At 39.3% G+C, this 20,988-nt stretch overlaps 1 protein-coding gene across 2 annotated transcripts in view; it reads right to left on the bottom strand.

Annotated features, from left to right (window-relative positions):
* Positions 1 to 20,988, bottom strand: part of VPS8 (VPS8 subunit of CORVET complex) — a 247,869-nt gene that overhangs the window by 67,749 nt on the left and 159,132 nt on the right. For both annotated transcript variants that reach the window (XM_047732015.1, XM_047732018.1), the window contains 4 exons: positions 12,498 to 12,645; positions 8,616 to 8,705; positions 5,089 to 5,131; positions 1,493 to 1,596 (listed from right to left, as the gene is read on the bottom strand). In XM_047732015.1, the coding sequence (XP_047587971.1) occupies positions 1,493 to 1,596; positions 5,089 to 5,131; positions 8,616 to 8,705; positions 12,498 to 12,645 (385 nt within the window). The remainder of the gene's footprint in view (positions 1 to 1,492; positions 1,597 to 5,088; positions 5,132 to 8,615; positions 8,706 to 12,497; positions 12,646 to 20,988) is intronic.

Raw genomic sequence — 20,988 nt, 5'->3', positions numbered from 1 at the left:
GCAGAGAGAGAGAAAGGGAAGCAGACTCCCTGCTGAACAGAGAGCCCTATGCGGGGCTCCATCCCAGGACCCTGGAATTATGACCTGAGCTGAAAGGCAGAGGCTTTAACCCACTGAGCCACCCAGGCGCCCCTTACAAGGTACTTTTTAAAAAAACATTCTTCTTGGGGCGCCTGGGTGGCTCAGTGGGTTAAGCCGCTGCCTTCGGCTCAGGTCATGATCTCAGGGTCCTTGGATCGAGCCCCGCGTCAGGCTCTCTGCTCAGCGGGGAGCCTGCTTCCTCCTCTCTCTCTGCCTGCCTCTCTGCCTGCTTGTGATCTCTCTCTGTCAGATAAATAAATAAAATCTTTAAAAAAAAAAAATTCTTCTTTGTAACTTTCTGTTTTGCAGGATTTAAAAAAATAATGAGTATGTATATCACACAAAATGTTTTTTTTAAAAATCACCTCTGTTATGTAAATGTGCTTGTTGTATACAATTTTTCTTCTGAAGGGTTTTTGGAACGTATGGTCTTAAAAAATCCTTGACAAGAACGTCAAGCTGCAATTTACCCAACTCAAAAGAACAGGAAAGAAAAATAAGTTTATAATTCTCACTGTAACATATATGGCTAAATATATATAAAAAGTCTGCCTTACTCCCCATTTCAGAACCCTGGGAAGAAAAAGGCGCTGGGTGGTGCCAAGTCAGAGGCTGCAGCCGGGAGGGGCAGGCACCAAGGAGTTACAAGGAGGCCACATCACACTGCAACTTCTCTTCTGAAAACTGCAGCAGAATGTGGCTGTCAAGTCCCATCCCGCCCCCCTTAGTCTCTGCTTCCCTGCTGTAACTCCCACCTGCACCAGGTGCTCAGCCGTGCCTCCTTCAGTTCTGTGCTCTGCCTTTTGGCAGTCTGGAATCTGTTACAGCAGTGGTTCCAACCTTGGCTGTACAGTGGGATCATGTGGGAAGCTTCAGCACTGGGTCCCCATCCAGAAACTGTAATTTCATTGTTCTGGGGGTGCAGCCCGAGTGCTGGGATTTTCTTAAAGCTCCCCAAGTGACTGTAATGTGTAGTCAGGGTTGAGAAACTACATCAAAGCCTTCTTTGACCTTTTCCAGCATTCTCTGTATCCCCTAAAGGTTTCCCTCCAGCTCCTCATGCTCATTTTCCTCCACAGAGAATAGAAGAGATGATAAATGACAACACATCCATAGAATCGCTACACGGCATACACAGAATCATGGTCCAGAGAGAACAAGGACATCCAGTAATCACGTGCTTAAATCCTGCAGTACAGCCAGATCCAGGAATATAAAGCCTTTTGTGAGAACAAAGAGGACAGGCACTCCTCACAATAACTTTAGGAGGCTTATACTCCTGGGAGCACTAAACAGTGATTAAAATCTAGTTGAATTAAACTCAGGTGGCTGAGAGGGCAGCAGAAATAGAATTAATTCCTGGTTTCAGATCAGAACCAACTTTGATATGCCTAAGTAGTCATTCTCCTACCTCTCGTTGCTGCTGGTTCAAATTATGGGAATTTCTCTGGCAAAGGGCAATTGTCTCTACCATGGTATCTTCAACGTCCTTCAATGAGAGCTTCTCTTTGGTCTCTAGATTCAGAAAAATTGTTAACAAGACTTAAGGATGTATTACTGATAATCCTCAGAGCTTCTGTAAAAAAATTATCTTTTTCTTGGCATAGCACTATTTTGTATTATGAAATCTTCCATCAGCATGATACCAATGCTTAATAGATTAAAAACAGATAATTTTGTTTCCATGTAAATACCTGACATTCACAGGACATATAAAGCACATCACACTTAGCATTTTAATACACTTTAGCTATGGAACAGCTCTGATCATCTGTGGGTTAGTCAGCAGAAAGATGACCTTTCACCTTTCTTGCTCTACCATTTCTTCTTCCCTCTATTTCTTAAATGTAAGTCATCCTTCAAGGTACTATCTTAGGCCCTCTCCTTTTCACTTCCCAATAATTCACTTCCTCTTGTGGTTTCAACCTCAGGTCCTTGCCAATAACTTCCGAATGTACACCTGCAGCCCGTGTTCCTTTCATCATCTGCAGGGTGAACTTTCCACAGACTCTATCCATCTCTACACGGATGTCCTGCGAGCACCTTGAGTTCATATGCACAAAAACCAGATCACTTTTTTCTCACTTCCCAAACTAAGTTAATGAAACCATCTTCTTTAGGTCAGTTTATAAATCTTCATCGTCCCTGATGTTCCATCCCCACTTTACCCACACATCGAAATAAATTGCCACTTCTGTGGATTCTACTTCCGTGCCCTCACGTGTCGTGACTTTTACCCTATGCTGCTCTTCACCTCCTGTGAACTACAGCAACAACTCTTAAACTTCTGACTTCTAAATCTTGCCTCCCTCATTCTCTTTGACACTGTCACAAGCAAATGTATCAGTCTCATCCACAAAAATCATTAAAGGCTTTGAAGTTTTAAAAACAGAACATAGGGGCGCCTGGGTGGCTCAGTGGGTTAAGCCGCTGCCTTCGGCTCAGGTCATGATCTCAGGGTCCTGGGATCGAGTCCCACATCGGGCTCTCTGCTCAGCAGGAAGCCTGCTTCCCTCTCTCTCTCTCTCTCTCTGCCTTCCTCTCCTTCTACTTGTGATCTCTGTCAAATAAATAAATAAAATCTTAAAAAAAAAATAAAATAAAAAAAATAAAAGCAGAACATAAGTAAACCTCTGACCCTAAGTAGACGCAGTAACCATCTGGCTCATGTTCTCACCCTCTGTGTTCTTAATCCGCTGTGCTGTATCTTACTCCTGAGTTCCTGGTCAAGTACTTTCATACTCAAACATCCTGCTCAGCCCAGGTGCCCTTTCCTTGCCTTTCCCTATCAAACTTCTAGTCATCATTCCAGTCTTACTTCAAAGGTCACATCTTCCACAACTGATCTATGATTCATCAGTTACAAATCATTCCCTAATTTTTCACAATCATTTGTCACTCTCACTGCATCTCTTTGATAATACTTGATTCCTCCAGCATTCAAAGTTTTTATTTACATATCTGTCTCTTTCACAAGACTATAGTTATTTGGGTAAGAGCTGTGTTTTAGCCATCTGTGTATTACCCTCACGAGTACCATGTCTTGCAATTAGCAAATCCTCCAAAATTCTTAGGCACACAGAAAAAATTAAATCTGAGAGTAAACAGTGGACATGAGACTATTTCTGAAAAACTGATCTTCAAAGAAATTTAAATTCAAAGAACTGGCTTCTCTACACATATCACTTGCAAATCATTGTAGTGGTTTTAGGGAAACATTCTTCTTTTCCCTCAACCTCCCATGTAATGTGTGCAAAAATTATTCTAACAACAATAAGAAAAATATCATAAATGCAATAAATCTAATACAAATTGACTAAACAGAGACTAACAGTACAAAAATAATAATTACATGCTTAGCTGAACTAAATATGGAAAAGTCAACCAACTGTTTACTAAGGCTCCAAGAAGATGCTGTGTAATACAAAATGATCCAGATACAACACAGATCCTATCACCTAAGACCGAGCCACAGAAAACACAGATGAATGTAATTTATAGAGAATTAGGGTAAAGGAGTTTAAGGAAATGTGTGGGCAAAGGGGGTCTAAGAAATGTGCTGATGTGTTGAAGAGGTAGGGCAATCTAAAAATCACCTATCGAATGAACTTTGGAAGAGCTATTTTGGAAAATTTCAATAATGTGAAAAGAAATCATCCTATTCAAAAGCGGGCAAAGGACCTGAATAAACACTTGGCCCAAGAAGATAAGATACACAAATAATCAGTAAGTATGTGAAAAGATGCTCTCCATTACCCGTCAATGGGGAAATGCAAAGCAAGAGCCCACTAAGCTATCACTTGGCACCCACGAGGATGGCTATGCTCAAGAAAAGAGAAAAGAACAAGTGTAGGTAAGGGCTTGGATGGACTAGAATCTCATTGGTGTGCCGCTGACAGCCGCGTACACTGAGGCGGCCACTGCGGAAGTGAGTGTAACAGCCACTCAAAAATTAACATTAGAATTACTATTTAATCCAGCAGTAACACTTCTGGGAATCTACCCCGAAGAAACGAAAGCAGCGTCTCAGAAAGATACCTGCACAGCATGTTCACAGCAATATTCTTCACAAGGGTCGGGAGAAACTGAAGTGTCCACGGACAGACAAAAGGACGCAAGATGCACATACATAAACCAAAATATTATTCAGCCTTTTTAAAAAGGAATGAGATTCTGACACATGCTACAATGCGGAAAAATTGTGAAGACATCATGCTAGGCCAACACGCCAGATTGAAAGGGGCAAACGCAGGACGATTCCAGTTATAGAAGGCCCGTCATCAAATTCACGGAGTGGGAAAGCACAACAGGAGGTGCCAGGGACAGATAGGGGCAGGGAATGGGAGTAATTGTCTCATGGGTACAAAACTTCAGTTTGGGAAGTTGGAAAACTTCTAGAGATGGATGGTGGAGATGGCTGCAGGACAGTGTGAATGGATTCAATGCCAGTGAACTGGACCCTTACAAAAGGCCAAAATGGTAAATTTTGTGTTATGTGTATTTTACCACAATTAAAAAAAAATGAATCTATGTCCTAAAACGTCAAGGAAAATAATGGGAATTTTACATCTGTCTGTGACAAAGCCATCTAAGATTCCACACTGTCAAGTTTTACTGCTTTGTGCTAAAATTATAGAAATTCACTACAGAAACCCCGGCTATTACTGATTAGAAGTTCCGATTTGTTATTGCTCAGTACATTACAATAACTTTAAGGACATTAATTATGCACCTCACTTATATATAACCAAAAATTGGCACAGAAATAAAACAAAAAAAAAAATCAGTATTAGTGAACTCCACTGACAACTGGCATCACAAAGCCACAATGGTTTCCATGATTCCCCATTATGAGCCCTTGAAAATGAGCTAAAACTGGGATCAGTGTTAAAGTATTTATACAGATCAAGGTAATTATTATTTAGTAAATGCAGTTTCTTAGACAACATCTTTTAAAACACAGGGTCCATGGGAAGAAATAATTGTAAATCACACTCAAGAACTTACTTTCATCTTGATGTGTTATCTCTTGAAGTTTGCTTTGTAGTCTCTAGGAGGTAAAAAAAAAAAAATGCAGGAGGTAAGAAGGATACAGTTACCTAATTCACAAATATTTGAACAAATATATTTTATTATTTTTATTATTTTTTAAATTCTTTGTTGTTGTTGTTTTTTTAACACCCAGTGATCATCACAACATGTGTCCTCCTTAATACCCATCACCCAGACAAACACATTTTAAAGGAACAACAAGGTGAAACAACAAGGTTAAAGATAGGTCGCTTACTGTCATTCAGAAGAGAATTCTGGGGATTATATAAAGCAAAGCTAGCAGTATTGGAAGGGACCCAAAATACCAAGTGTCACTTATCCTGCAGCACTTCTGCTTCTGTTGTACCATTATACCGTCATCAATGACATTCTTTAGGCACAGTATTTATCCAGACTTTGGGCAAGGGAATAAAAGTCATACTGGGCTATGAGAAAAAGGGGTGGGTGGGAATAAAAAAAGAACATAAAGTGTGTCTCCAGAGCATGGGGCACAGCCTTGAGTATGACAGCTCTAAATATGCAAATTGCAGTGTCCACTGCTACACCAAATACTAGATCCTTAGAAAGCCTTAACCGATGATATTCCAAAGGATGCTTTTTTTTTTTTTAAAGATTTATTTATTTTAGAGAGACAGTGAAAGAGAACATGGAGGGAGAGGTGGAAAGAGAGGGAGAGAGACAAAAGCTCAGGCAGACTCCCTGCTGATCAAGGAGACCCACATGGGGCTTAATCCCATGACCCTGGGATCATGACCTGAGCTGAAATCAAGAGCTGGTGAACTGACTACACCATCCAGGTGCTCCTCAAAGTTGTCTTAATATACACTGAGGCTGATCTTAATATATCCTTTCTACTCCAAATTTGTTCCTTTCCTTGAGGTCCCTTATAGGCTAATAATGTAAAGCTAAAAATCACACAACTGTCATTAACCACTCCCTCTTGTTCCTTCCATACCATATTCCAATGATCAACAGTTCTCAAGTCCAATCCTCTCCCCACTTCACCACCACTACCACTACCCCTAGCTTAAGCCTCATGGATTCATTACCTGTACTACACAGCCTCGCAAATGCTCTCTGCTTCCTCCCCAAGTTTTACTTCCCCCTTCTCTAGACCCCCATCCTCCTGCAGTTACCAGAGCAATCTTCATGAAACAACATCATGTCAGTTCTTTTGCTTAAAAACCTTTAAGTGGTCTCATGTGATAATAAATCAGTCCTAATTCTTTAGGGTATCCTGCAAAATCTTCCCAAATCTGGACCCAGCCCTTGCTTCCAACCTCGCCTGTCTATACATTGATAGTGGAGCCCCAGCAGAGCTGCTGGTTCTCTCCTAGCAGCTCATATTTCTCTGTATTTCCATGCCTTTGTAAAAGCTGGTCTTATTCCCTGCAAGGGTATCCTGCTTCTCTTTCCCCCATCCATGCCAGGAATATGTTTAATTTATCCTTTAAAAATAGATTCATGGTATCTTCAACAAACTGCAAGGGAAAAAGAGATGTAAGGGTAACTTACACATTAAAAGAGGCTGAGAGCGTACGCGAGCCTCTGTGGAATATTCTTCCTGGCCTGTTTGGTGAGTACATAGCTAGAGAAAAACTAGAAGCCAATTTGTAACTTTTTTTTTAAATATAAATAGGATATCCCTAATCTGTAAGTAGATGACAATATTTAAAATCACTGAGGTAATACTTCACACCCATTAAAATGGCTACCATCAAGAAAACAGTTTTGGAGAAGATGCAGAGAAGTTAAAACCCTTCTGCATTGCTGATGAGAATGTAAAATGGTGCAGCCACTATAGAAAACAGTATAGCAGTTCCTTCAAAATTAAAAATAATATCATTGAATTCAGTAATTCCATTCTGGTTTTATGCTTAGTAGAAATGAAAGCTGGGTCTTAAAAAGATATCTGTACACCCATGTTCACAACAGTATTACTCAGAATGGTCAAAAGGTGGAAGCAATCCGAGGGTCTATCAATGGATAAACGGATAAACAAAAAGTGGCATACACATAAAATGGTATACCTCTCAGCCTTAAAACTGAAATTGTGGCACATGCTACGATATGGATAAATCTTGAAGACTTTGTGATAAATGTAAACAAAAAAGCAAATACTCTGTGATTCCAAGTACATGAGGTACAGCAGTCAAATTCATAGAGTCAGGAAGAATGGTGGTTATTTGGGGATGAGGGGAAGAGGGGGCTATTATTTAATGGGTACAGAGTTTCCCTTTCAGAAGCTGAAAAAGTTCTGGAGATGGATGGTGGTGATAATTGCAAAACAATGTGAATATACTTAATTTCACCAAAATGGTAAATTTTTGTAATATATACTTTATAACAATTTAAAAAGTGGATAAAAATTTTTGTAAAAAATAGACCAACTGTTGGTGAGAATGTGTAGCAAACCAAAATTCATACATTATTGGAGAGGATGTAAAACAGAATAGCTACTTTGGAAAGAGGTCTTATCATTTCTTACAAAACTAAACCTACACCTAACCTGTGACCCAGCAATTCCACTCCTTGGTACTAACTTCAGGAAAATGAAAACATTTATGTACAAGAGTGATCATAGTAGATTTATTCTTTTTTTTAAGATTTTATTTGTTTATTTGACAGAAGACACAGCGAGAGAGGGAACACAAGCAGGGGGAGTGGGAGAGGGAGAAGCAGGCTTCCCGCTGAGTAGGCAGCCAGATGCGGGGCTTGATCCTAGGACCCCAGGATCATGACCTGAGCCAAAGGCAGCTGCCCAGTGACTGAGCCACCCAGGCGCCCCCATAGTAGATTTATTCTTAATAGCCAAAACCTAGAAATAGCCCAGGTGTCAACCATCAAGAGAATGAATAAACTGTAGTATATTCATACACTTAAATACTACTCAGTGATAAAAGAAACAAACTCCTGACACATCTCAAAAATATCATGCTGAAAGAAGAATTATACAAGAGTATTATTGGAGGACTCCATTAATGTAACTGCATAAAAAAGGTAAAACTAATTCACAGTGAAAAAAATCAGAAAAGTGATTATGTGTGGGGGTATGGGAATGGAAACTGAGCGTGAAGGAACATGAGGAACTTTCTCTGGTGAAGGTAATGTTCTGTCTTGTTAGGAACTAGAAGCACAGGTGTGTGCATGTATCAAAACTCAGTACATGATACACTTAAGACTCATGCATTTTACTGAATGTAAATTTCACTTTAAAAAAATACCAAAAAGAAATGGTGAGCTCTAGTCAGTGACTAAACTCTAGGCACGATAAAATCTAGTCATGATAAAATGTAAATATTTTTACATTTTGCGGTAAAATGTAGTATTGTCTGCAACTTATTCTGACACACAAGAGATTAAGATGGATGAAAACTTACACAATGTTACATGTCAAGAATATCTCAATAAAAAAAAAAAGATGGGTTGATGAATGGAGGCCTGGAAAGTAACATGACAAAGCAAATGTAGTAAAATACTACCTTTAGCATTATTAAGAAGGCACCATGAATATCTCCTTTTTTTTCTAATAGATAGGCAGTGACTTCATGAAGTTGATACTTCTGGGTAATCTAGGAAATAAGAAAAGATAAAGATTTTTGTTCACAAATCTTGTTTGTGGATCCTATTAAGGATGAAAACAACATGACAACAAATAATAAATTCATACCTCAGTAGTAGTCTATGGTCCAATATAATATGAAATTCTTGACTTTCTAGTCTTATAAGTGGCCCATCTTGGCAGTTCTAACTAAACCATGTTCATCATGGATTTAATCTAAAACTGTCATTTACCTGAATGAGTATAACCACAGGAAAAAAGTAACACATACACATAATAGGAACAATATAAATCAGAAAATATTTAGAACAAAATGGCAATGAAACACAACAAAACAACTTTTGAGATCTTAATAAACATCAATAAACTAAGAGTTTCTAATAAGTAAAGGAAATACCAAACAAGCTCAGAAGAGAAATTAGAAAGAGAAATGCAGAAAATAATGCTATTGAAAAGAAACAAAGGAGAAACAATACAGAAGTTTAACAAGCCCCAAATAGTCTTCAAAAAGACTAATAAAGTGGGATAAAACTTTCTTAGCAAGAAGAAAAAAGAGAGGCACAAATAACATATTAACAGGTTCAAAGGAAAAAAACCTATGATCCTCTCAATAAATATACAAAAAAGTATCTGATAAAATGCAGTACCCATGCTCAAGAAAACCAAAACAAAACACTATTACCCAAACTGAGAATGGAATTTTAATTTAATAAAAATTATCTATCAAAATCCTAAAATGAACACTACATTTAATGTAAGATGTTAGACATCTTCCCTTTTAAATCAGAGAAAAAAACAAAACAAACAAAAAAAATTTTTTTTTAAAAATCAGAGACAAGGCAAGAATATATACTGTCATTGCTTTTATACAGTAATATCTTGGAGCTCTTGCACATCTGATAAGAGAAAGAAAGAAGGGTAAGATTGAAAAGAAAAAAAAAACAACTACCCTTATTCTTAGAAAGTAGTATTGTAAAAAAAAAATCTATTAACTATTTGAATGAAGAATTCAGATTCTTTTTGATACAAACAATGTAAAAAATTAATAACACACAGCAGCAGCAATCAATAAAGATATCATTTCAAAAACTTTCACCCTTAACAAAAAGTGTAAGTATTTAGGAACACATGTAAGAAAACACACGCAAGAACCTTGTATATCATATAAAAGTTACTGAAACCTCACTAGAGAGAATCAAAGGCTTTTAAAAAGACAACCAGGTTCTTGAATGTGAAGACTCTACATTGTGAAATGTCAGTCTTCCCTGACTGAACTCATCTAAAATTCAATGTATATACTTCATAGAAACACTGGACTTTTTTTTTTTTTCTTTTTTTGAGGAACCTGACGACGTGATTTCTAATTTGATGTGAAACAGTAAGAGCCTAAGACTAGACATAGAGGGGCACCTGGGTGGCTCAGTGGGTTAAAGCCTCTGCCTTCGGCTCAGGTCATGATCTCAGGGTCCTGGGATCGAGCCCCGCGTCGGGCTCTCTGCTCCGCGGGGAGCCTGCTTCCTCCTCTCTCTCTGCTTGCCTCTCTGCCTACTTGTAATCTCTGTCTGTCACATAAATAAATAAAATCTTTAAGAAAAAAAAAAAAAGAATAGACATAGAATTTTAAAGAAAAAGAATGAGGGACAACTTCCAAATAATAAGCCATATTGTAAAGCTGTATTAATTAAAATATGTGGTAATGGTATAAGGAAAGACATGACCAAAGGAAGAGAAGAGCTCCCACACACAGATCTACATCTCTTTGGGAGCTTGGTACATAGCAGTAAGGCATTCTCAATCAGTGAGGTAAGGACACCAAAATACCACATGGACCATTGGTTATACACGGGGAAAAAATACATAAATCCCTCTCTTGATCTGTTTACAAAAATAAATTCCAGATGGATTAAAGGCCTAAATGTAAAAAGCTCAACTATAAAACTCATATAAGAGGATATCTTTTATACCATCAGAGTGGAAAAGGAAATAAGACACATACAAAAATCTAAACTTTAAAGGAAAAGACTGGTAAGTTAAAATAGAAGTCACTAAAAACCAAGTTAAAAGACTTGCCACAACAGACTGGAAGAAGGCATCTCCAACAATTAACATCAGCAAAGGAGGAGAGATGCAGAAATTAGAACTTCTACAAATCAGTAAAGGCAAAAACTCAATAGAAAAAAGGACATTTGGTACAAAACAGATAATTCAGAGAAAAGAAAACCAAAAGAGTCATTAAACATATGAAAAGATGTTCAATGTCATGAGTAATCAAAGATACCCACCACATTGGCAAAAATTAAGAAGTCTAAAAATGTTAGGTATCAGCAAGAATGTGCAAAAACAGCAAGTAACAACCATGGGTGATGAGAACAGAAACAAACAGATCACTGTGGCAATAACAGTAGAATAAAGCTACTCTACTGTCTAAGAATTCCACCTCCAGATAATTACTTGGAGAAACCTCACATGGGCACACAAGATTGGTACAAAGATGTATAATGTAGCATTGTTTATAAAAGTAAAGGATTAGAAAGAATACGGGTGTCTATCAATAGGGAAATAAACTGTGGCACATTCATTCAATTGATATTAAATGACTATTAAAATGAAGGAATTCAATCTACATGTATAAAACTGATAAATTAAAAAAATAATGAAGAAAGCAATTTTTCGGGGTGCCTAGGTGACTCAGTGGGTTGAGACTCTGCCTTCGGCCCAGGTCATGATCCTAGGGTCCTGGGATCGAGCCCTGCATCGGACTCTCTGCTCAGCAGGGAGCCTGCTTCCCTCTCTCTCTCTGCCTCCCTCTCTGCCTACTTGTGATCTCTGTCAAATAAATAAATAAAATCTTTTAAAAAAGAAAGAAAGCAATTTTTCAATGGGATATGTACTATATGATACCATTAATACAAATTCTAAAAACATGTAAGACGGTATCATGCATTTTAAAGGTGAATACATATACAGAGAAAATAAAAAACATGGAGGGAAAGGCTCTGCTCCCCATCTTCAGGTTGGTGGTGACCTCCGGGGAGAGAGGGGAGCAGACAGATAAAGGGTACTTTATTTCTAAAACAAACAACGAAGATCTGAAGCCAGTATGGCAAAATGTGAACATCTATACAATTGGATTGGTAGGTACAGATATTTGATATTCTGCACATTTCTATATATTTTAAATACTTCACCATGTAAAATGTGTCAAGTGTGTGAGCAATTCAGGAGGTGGTACAGAGAACACGGGCTACTGGTTCAGAGAGCACTGATAGTAACAGAAAGGAGGGATAACGGTAGCTGACAAACTTTAAGTGAGGAACAACAAGCTCTTTCAGATTAGAGTATGTCTGTGTGTGTATGTACACACGCATGCACATGCACAGTCATTTCCATTTGGAAACAGGAGAAAACAAGAGAAGGGTTCAAGGCAATGAGTGGGCGAAGGCTACTGACCGCCTGAGCCTAAGTCTTAAGCACCACAGGACTATCTAACTAATCAGTGCCCACAAACAAGACCTTGGTTTTTCCTTTTAATATATTTTTATTGCATTCCTTCCTCCAGGCTTACTGTGCTGGTTACAGTATCTGTGAAACTTGATTAATAACAATGATGGACACGTGCTCTTTCTAATTTGACTAGAATTAAGGGGCAGCACAATGGAGGGCATGTGCTATGGAGTCAGACCAGCTGGGTTCAATCCCAGGGGCTATGTACTGGAACATGTGAGTATCCTTCTGCCCATGTGTAAACTGGTGACCGGTGAGCATGAACGCTCTGTTGTCTGCTCCACGTTACCGCTCTTACCTGGATGGTTTCTTCCAGGCGGTAGCACTCAAGGACCTGCAGTGTCTCTATAACCTGGTTTGGGCTAAACTGACACAACAGCTCAATGAACTGCTCCGTCACACATGGAGACATCTGCACCAATTCCTGATGTACGTGAACACCCTCCCTGAAAACATAACCGGCAAGAGAGAAGCATTATTTCACCACATCTGTAATTAAGGCTACAGGTAAGAAGTACGAAAGCCTTGAAACCAATACTGCCTCCTGGTGAGGGAAATCGTGAAGTCAAAGTCTCACTGTTACTTGGGTTGTTAGGGTGAACCATGGCTTACATCAGAGACAATCTACATCACAACAGTACTCAGTTTATACTGACTACCTAAGGAAATGGTATTCAGTGAAAGTGCCTCTAAAGGAACAACAAAATTGAGTAACTATATATATTAAACCATCTTCCAGCCTAAACAGGAGTCCCTACTTTACTTCCCTCACAGCGCCAATCACACCATGGTGTAATTACTTCTTTAATTACCTTTCTCATCTAAAGACTATCAACTCTTGGAGGGTAGGCACCGAGTATCTTCTCATTAACGAATTCCTAATGCCTGCAATAGTGCCCTGTATGTTGTGAGGGCTAATTATTTAGATATTGTTAAACCGAATGTAGAAAGTGGATGAATGGCAGGGTACACAGTATTTATGCGTTCATTTGTCTTGTATGTCAGTGATTTGCAACACCCACCAAGCACTGGGGATACTGGGCGCCTGGCAGGCTCAGTTGGTAGAGCATGCAACTCTGGATCTTGGCGTTGTGAGTTCAAGCCCCCCCACCCCCGGCATATGGCTTACTTTAAAAAAAAAAAAAAAAAAAGCTAGAGAAATAGGGTATTAGTTTTAATCATGATGGACACTCAACTACCAGTGGCCAAAAGGAACTATTTAGAAAATCAACTACTGTTCATTACAGAACAAGAATCATCTCTGGAGCTTCAAGAAGTCAGTTGCTTCTGGGAGCCCTGTCTTCTCTTCAACACTCCTCAACCAAAGCTCCTTATATAATGATATCAGAACAGGGTTAATAAGATACAGAAATGCTTGGGAAACTAGCCTTCTGAAGAAATGGTAAGGCAGATGGTTTAAAGCAACACCTCCCAGCTTTTCTCACGTCATGGCACACAGAGGAGGACAGTGCTCATATGGCCCATCAGAGTAAAGAAGACTGATCACAGGGGACTATGGGTGCCCCAAAAGCCACCCCAAGAGCTGAGGGGATAGGTCTCGGGGCACACCTGTAACCTAGGCACAGCACACCAACAGTCACAGTGGGGAGCTCTGGACTCCACTGAGATTAACCTGAGGTTATAAATACTCTGCAAATGATGGTAAATAGCCCTCCTATTTTTAGTAGTAAGAAACTTCAGTTATAAAAAGAGGAGTTATATTTAGACAAAAGAAATCTTTCCTAAATTAAGAGTCTTGTGACACTCTGTCCAGACCAGAGGCTTAGTGCTAAACTCATTAATTATGTTCTGCTGCTTGGGGCTGTCAATACTTGCTGATGGGCTAATTCAGTGTGTCCTCAAATTGGCTGTAAATCTCTCAGATCAAGTTTCCTTTCTTTTTTCTTCTCTTTTCTTTCTTTTGTATTTCACAACTGCCTTTAATGCAGAATTTCGTAACTGGTTATTTCCTATGTTCTCCTTAGTTCACCTTAGTTCTCCCCAAAAATTATCTTCTGGGAAGGCAGAATTTGAAAATTATCTGTTTAAGTGTCCCTATCCCAACTACAGTATAAACTCTGAGAGCAAAGGCTGTGTGGCTGGCATTCGATGTCTCCCAGTACTCACACAGTCTTGGCACATAGTAAATGTACACTGAATTACACTGAATTGATTGGCAATAATGCACTGGATTGCCTTCAGAAAAAGGGAACCAAATACAAGATAGAAGGGAGAGAATTACAAGGACTAGGGCTCTGAATTTATTTTTTTTTTTTTAAGATTTTATTTATTTGACAGAGAGAGATCACAAGCAGGCAGAGAGGCAGGCAGAGAGAGAGGAGGAAGCAGGCTCCCTGCTGAGCAGAGAGCCCGATGTGGGGCTCAATCCCAGGACCCTGAGATCATGACCTGAGCCGAAGGCAGCGGCTCAACCCACTGAGCCACCCAGGCGCCCCTAGGGCTCTGAATTTAGATTGAGCTACGAATGAATCTTGTCAGAAAGTTCTACATGGACAAAATAGAAAATGCATATGATAACGCAGGATTAAGATTTTGTCTCAACAGAATGCTCAGTAAAAGAAAAAGGGAATGCTAATCAATGATCCTTGACGTTAAGGTGAGCCAGTGTTCTTTTCAGATGTTCATACCACACTGTAGGTAGTGCTAAGACTTTATCTACATCAGACTTGTTAATATGTCTTATAAATGCAAAATTATGGAGCAAATTAAGACTAGACGTTAGCATCTGCCAATGAATCTGGTAGTTGATTCTTTCCAGAACATTTACTGACAAAATTCTTTATAAGTACTAAAGGTGTGACTATGCATCAAACCAAGCAAATCTCTCAAACAGACTGTGATGCATTCATTTGGGAGCGAAATAAAACGTCTGCCGGAAGATGACCAGGCAACATCAATATAATCAAAACTTTAATAAATAAGCTAACATTAATGAATTTATATCCATTTCTGACTATTGCTTATCAGTCTGGCACACATATACCATTTGTTACATCCATTTCTCAAAGCTACTTCTGTTACTCTTCTGTTACTCTTACAGTAGCTTTGCCACTGCTAACTTTATCAAAATTATGTATTTTAGACATAAACCTTATCTACTTTTTAAGTATTTTAATATTAATTTTAATATTTTAATAATAGCCCTGACTTATGGATATGAACATTTAAAGTATATATAAAAGGTAGAATTTTACAAGGCACACACAAGACTTTTCTCTTGTCAGCTTTAAAAGAAAGCATATACATGCCTTGTCAAACACACACACACACACACCAACCATGCACCAAAATTCACGTTGGGGAAAACATCCATCCTTACTTGGGTTGTGAAAATAATTTAAAATTATGATCTTGTAGTACATTTCACTGTTTCTGGGGAAGGATAAACTATGTTTCAGTTTTAAATAAATTACATCATTAAAATGACTCAAATTCAAGTTTTCTTTAAAAAATTTGACAAAGAAAATAAATGTTGCATGGGGATGAGGAAAGTCTAGCCCAGTCTCTCTCCTTTACTCTAAATATTGCACAAAAATAGGCCAGTCTAGACTACTCGAGATTTCTGAGGAAAGAATTTCACAGTCTCCCTGTAACTTGTTTTGACAATTTAGGGCTACCTCAACTTAGCCTAAATCCTGCCTGCTTGAATTCCCTACTCATCCCCATAAATCTGGGTGGTAGCATATTGATGACTACGTGGTACCTTTTAGACTGAGAACTCAAATGCATCACTCAAAACACACAAGAGTAAAAACAATTATTCTCCCTGAGGTCTTCGTTCTCATCAAGTTGTTTTACAAGGTTGTTAGGCTGAACTTCCAGCTTTCCATATACATTCCAAGTTAAAAATGCCACAATGGAGGGGCATCTGGGTGGTTCAGCTGGTTAAGCATCCAACTCTTAATTTCGGCTCAGGTAACGATATCAGGGTTATGGGAATAAGCCCTGCGTTGACACTGCCGAGCGTGGACACTGCCTAGGATTCTCTCTCTCCCTCTCCTTTTGAGCCCACCACCCCCAACTCCAATAAAAAAAAAAAAAAAAGCCACAATGTAATCCCATGTCATTCGAACAAAACATTAATGAATGTGCCCATCTGCCTGGTAAACACTGTTAAGTGGGATCATTAAAGGTAGCAAAGACAGTACCTACAAAATATATATGGAATTGTACCAAGAGTAATGTCCCGCGAACTGGATAGGAGAGGCTTAGATGGAAACCTGTCCTGTGGCAAGAAAGAATGTAGTAGCTCATATCTCCAGGACGGCCCTCTACCTCGTGCAGAGCGGCCAATAGTCCTCACACAGAACAGCCACACTCCCTTATCAGCTCGTAGGAGGCACAGAGCAAAAAAGACAAGTGCACCATTGTGTCTAACAGCAAATATTCTGCCACATCCAATCGACGTAAGAGCAGATGTAAGCTAGATCTGCAGGGGACTTGTTTACTTTCCATTTCCCTAGTCTGACTGCTACTCAAGTGTCAAAATGTCCTCCCCCAATCTTAATAGAATTCTTGTTATCTCTGATACTCACAAAAAAGAAGGCACTGTTTTGAATGTTCTCCTGCATTAGCAGGAAAAATGGCTTTTATAAGCTAACAGAAATAAGAGCCTAATGATTTTCCTAGAAAATTAATTTCGCTCCATATCCTTATCATGTATAAAGAGTGCCTGGATCGTTCCAATGCTGTACAGACTTTGATTAAAAACTCAGAGGGTAAGCTCAAACAATTCTTCCAAAATACCACTATTTGTGATGGTAGTAAGAACCGAATGCTGAGATTATCTGCAACGTGTATTTTCTTGCCCTGCCGAGCTCTCCTTCACACTAAAATCCACCAGTAATCCCACTAGCAAGAATTGTTTCAATGCGGCCTAAATCAAAGAAAGACTGGAAAGGGGCAGGCCCTGTCACCTCAGCATAATACCCAAACTGGGGCATTTTCAGGTCTGGATGACACTCGAGATGCCATTCTCTCCCCAAAGTGACAGACACAATTGGAGACAAAAGAGATGCAGTTCTGTGACCCTGCCACAGGGACATTCTTTATATGGTTTTCAGAAACCATTTTTGAACTGATCCTGGGTCAGCCTACTATAAATCTAATGTGATATCCACATATAATGCTGAACATATAGAGAACAAAGGCATTTTGTTTCTGGTCTGGCATGGAAAGAGCTTGGAAGTTAACACTTCCATCCTCACAGGAAAAGTGCTGAACAAACCGAAAATCAACACCTCTTCTTTGATCTGCCTGAGAGCTGAGGTCCTGGGGCAAATTGCCACCCCTGAATTAGAGAGCAACGGGCAGGTGGCTATAAATAACCAGCGCCCACTGGAGTAGAGGCCAGGAGCAGAGACCACCGCTGCTGTAGCCAGTACTAGAGTAGGAAAACCTCAACTAGAAACGACAAAATGCCAGAGATTCACTGTGGACAAATTTTGTTTTTTTTTTTAATTTTTAAAGATTTCACCCATTTATTTGACAGAGAGAAAGATCACAAGTAGGCAGAGAGGCAGGCAGAGAGAGAGGGGGAAGCAGGCTCCCTGCTGAGCAGAAAGCCCGATGCGGGGCTCGATCCCAGGATCCTGAGATCACGACCTGAGCTGAAGGCAGAGGCTTAACCCACTGAGCCACCCAGGCGCCCCCACTGTGGACAAATTTAAGAGTTAAATTCTAGGGAGCCAAGTCTTCGGTGTTTGCGGGGGAGTTCCCACACTGTTTTGAATTTTATCTGAGGAGCCACCAGGTTCTCACGGTGAACACTAGAGAAAAATCTAGTCAGGCTTCCAGTGGAGAAGAAAAGTAGCCATTTAAAAATAGATCCAGAGAGGGGACGCCTGGGTGGCTCAGTTGGTTGGACGACTGCCTTCGGCTCAGGTCATGATCCCGGGGTCCCGGGATCGAGTCCCACATCGGGCTCCCAGCTCCATGGGGAGTCTGCTTCTCCCTCTGACCTTCTCCTCACTCATGCTCTCTCTCACTGTCTCTCTCTCAAATAAATAAATAAAATCTTTAAAAAAAAAAAATAGATCCAGAGCATTTTGTTCTTAACAAGGCCTACTGTTGTGGACTTAGGCCCCCTACAAATTCACAGGTTGAAGTCCTAACTCCCAGTACCTCACAATGTGACTTTATTTGGAAATAGCCACTTTGTCAATATTATTAGTTATATTAGAATGAGGTTATGCTGGAGGAGGGCAGACTCATAATCCAGTATGACTTGTGTTCTTAAAAGAAGGGGAAATTATGACACAGATGTACGTACAAGGAGAATGCATGTGAAAATAAAGGCTAAAATCAGGGTGATGGCTTCTGCAAGCTCAGGAATGACAAAGATTGCCAGCAAATCACCAGAAGCTAGAGGAGAAACATGGAACAGGCTCCTTCTCACAGCCCTCAAAGGACACAACCCTGCCACCACTTGTTCCTGGATTTCTAGCCTCCAAAACGGAGACAATAAATTTCTGCTGTTTAAGTCACACAGTCGTGTGCTTTGTTAAGGCAGCCCTAACAAGCGAATACAACTGCCCTAAAGGAAAACTATCTCACTCAAGCCTAAACAGCTGAGGGAAGAGAAATAACCCAAGTCCAGCTCTTTCTAGCCTTTCTGTCTCACTTAAAGGGCAGAGGGACTACTGAGAAGTACTTGGGAGGGTCACTACCCAGAGACACAACTCACCAAAAGAGTGAACACGAATCATAGGAGTATGGAATACCTCCCCTTCACCATACCTCACTACCACATCAACAGGGCATGCCTATATAATAGGGAAATATAACTGAAAGAACACACAGCTCGGACTTTAGGAAAAGTCTCTAGGGAAAGCCAAAGACAACCAGGGAAACAAAAATGAGGACACCCAAGGAATTTTCACCCTCAGACAACTACGGCTATAGTAAGCGGTAAGTGTAGCCTCATTCCAAGCCAGATGAACATTAAAAAGTCATACCAAAGGCCTATTTGTCTCAGTTCCTTTCATGCAGTACCTCATTTCGAGCTTTCAAGAAAAAGTTACAAGAACATCCTAAGAAACAAAGAAAGGATACAGTCTGAAGAGATTCAGCAAACATCAAACCAAACCAAACTGGATTTATCAGACGGGATTTAGAACAACTATGATTAATATGCTGAGGGCTGTAAAGGAAAAAGCAACACGTAAGAACACATGGGTAAAGTAAGTAGAGAAATGGAAACTCTAAGAAAGAATCAAAAGAAAATATTAGAAATTAAAAACATTGAATAAAATGAATTCCTTTGATGGCTTCATAGACACAGCTGAGCAAGGTATGTCAGTAACATGTCGAAGAAATTTCCAAGCTGAAATACAAAGGAAAAAACAAAACTGTGGGCAGGGGGGCTCAGAATAGAATATCCAAGAACTGTGGGACAAGTATAAAAGTAACACCTAAGAAAAAGAGAATAGGGGACAGAAGAAATATTTGCAACAATAATGACTGAGAATTTCTCCCCAAATTAATAACAGATACCAAACTACCCCTCATGAAGCTTAGAGAATACCAACTAGGACAAATAGCAAAAATCAATAACTGGGCATATCATATTCAAACTGCAGAAAATCAAAGACAAAGAGAAAATCTTAAAAGAAGTCAGAGGGAAGGAAAACACCTTACCTGTAGAGGACCAAGGATAAAATTATACCAAACTTCTCTCATAAACCATGCAAGCAAGAAGAGAGGAAAGGGAAGTATTTAAAGTGTTGAAAGAAAAAACCCCATCAACCTAGAATTCTGTATCCAGCAGAATTCGCTCTCAAAAGTGAAAGAGAAAATACTTTCTGAGACAGACAAAAATTGTGAGAATATGTCATCAGTAGACCTGCCTTTCAAGAAATGTTAGAAGTTCCTCAAAAGGAAGAAAAATGAGATAGGTCATAAATTTGGATCTATGTAAAGAAAGAACATTAGGGAAGGAATAAATGAAGGCAAAATGAAATGTTTTATTTTTCTTATTCTTAACTAACCTAACAGAAAACAGTCTGCCCAAAACAGTAATATTAACAATGTAGTCAGTGATTATAACTTAAGGATAAGTGAAATGAATGACAGCAATGTTATAAGGAACAAGAGGGAGGAATTAGGAATCCTCTGACATAAGGCACTGATCCTATGCCTGGGAACTATGGTGTTGATATTGGACTTGGATTAGTTATATATGTGTATTGCAAATTAAAGGAAAACCACTAAAAAAAAAATACACAACTGATATACTAAGAGAAGAGAAAAAGTGGAATCATATAAAACGCTCAATTAAAACCAAAGGGAGAGGGGCGCCTGGGTGGCTCAGTGGGTTAGGGGCCTCTGCCTTCGGCTCGGGTCATGATCCCAGGGTCCTCGGATCGAGCCCCGCGTTGGGCTCTCTGCTTGGCGGGGAGCCTGTTTCCCTTCCTCTCTCTCTGCCTGCTTGTGATCTCTGTCTGTCAAATAAATAAATTTAAAAAAAAAATTAAAACCAAAGGGAGAAAAGGTAGAATACCAAGACCAAAAAAAAAAAAAAAGAAAGAAAAAGCAAGGGGAATAAAAGCAATGAATAAAAAATAGTAACATAAATAGAAAAGAAAGGGTAGGATTATAAAAGCCACACAGAGCCTTAAAACTTGTTTTTCTTTGACTGACTTATTTCACTCAGCATAATTTTCACTCTAGTTCCATCCATGTCATTGCAAATGGCAATATTTCATTCTTTTTGATGGCTGAGTAGTATTCCATAGTATATCTATACACCACATCTTTAGCCATTCATC

Source organism: Lutra lutra, chromosome 1 (genome assembly GCF_902655055.1).
Source record: "Lutra lutra chromosome 1, mLutLut1.2, whole genome shotgun sequence".
Classification (NCBI taxonomy): Eukaryota; Metazoa; Chordata; class Mammalia; order Carnivora; family Mustelidae; genus Lutra; species Lutra lutra.
Note: the sequence above shows the minus strand (reverse complement) of the source record. Positions and strands in the feature narration are given on the sequence as shown.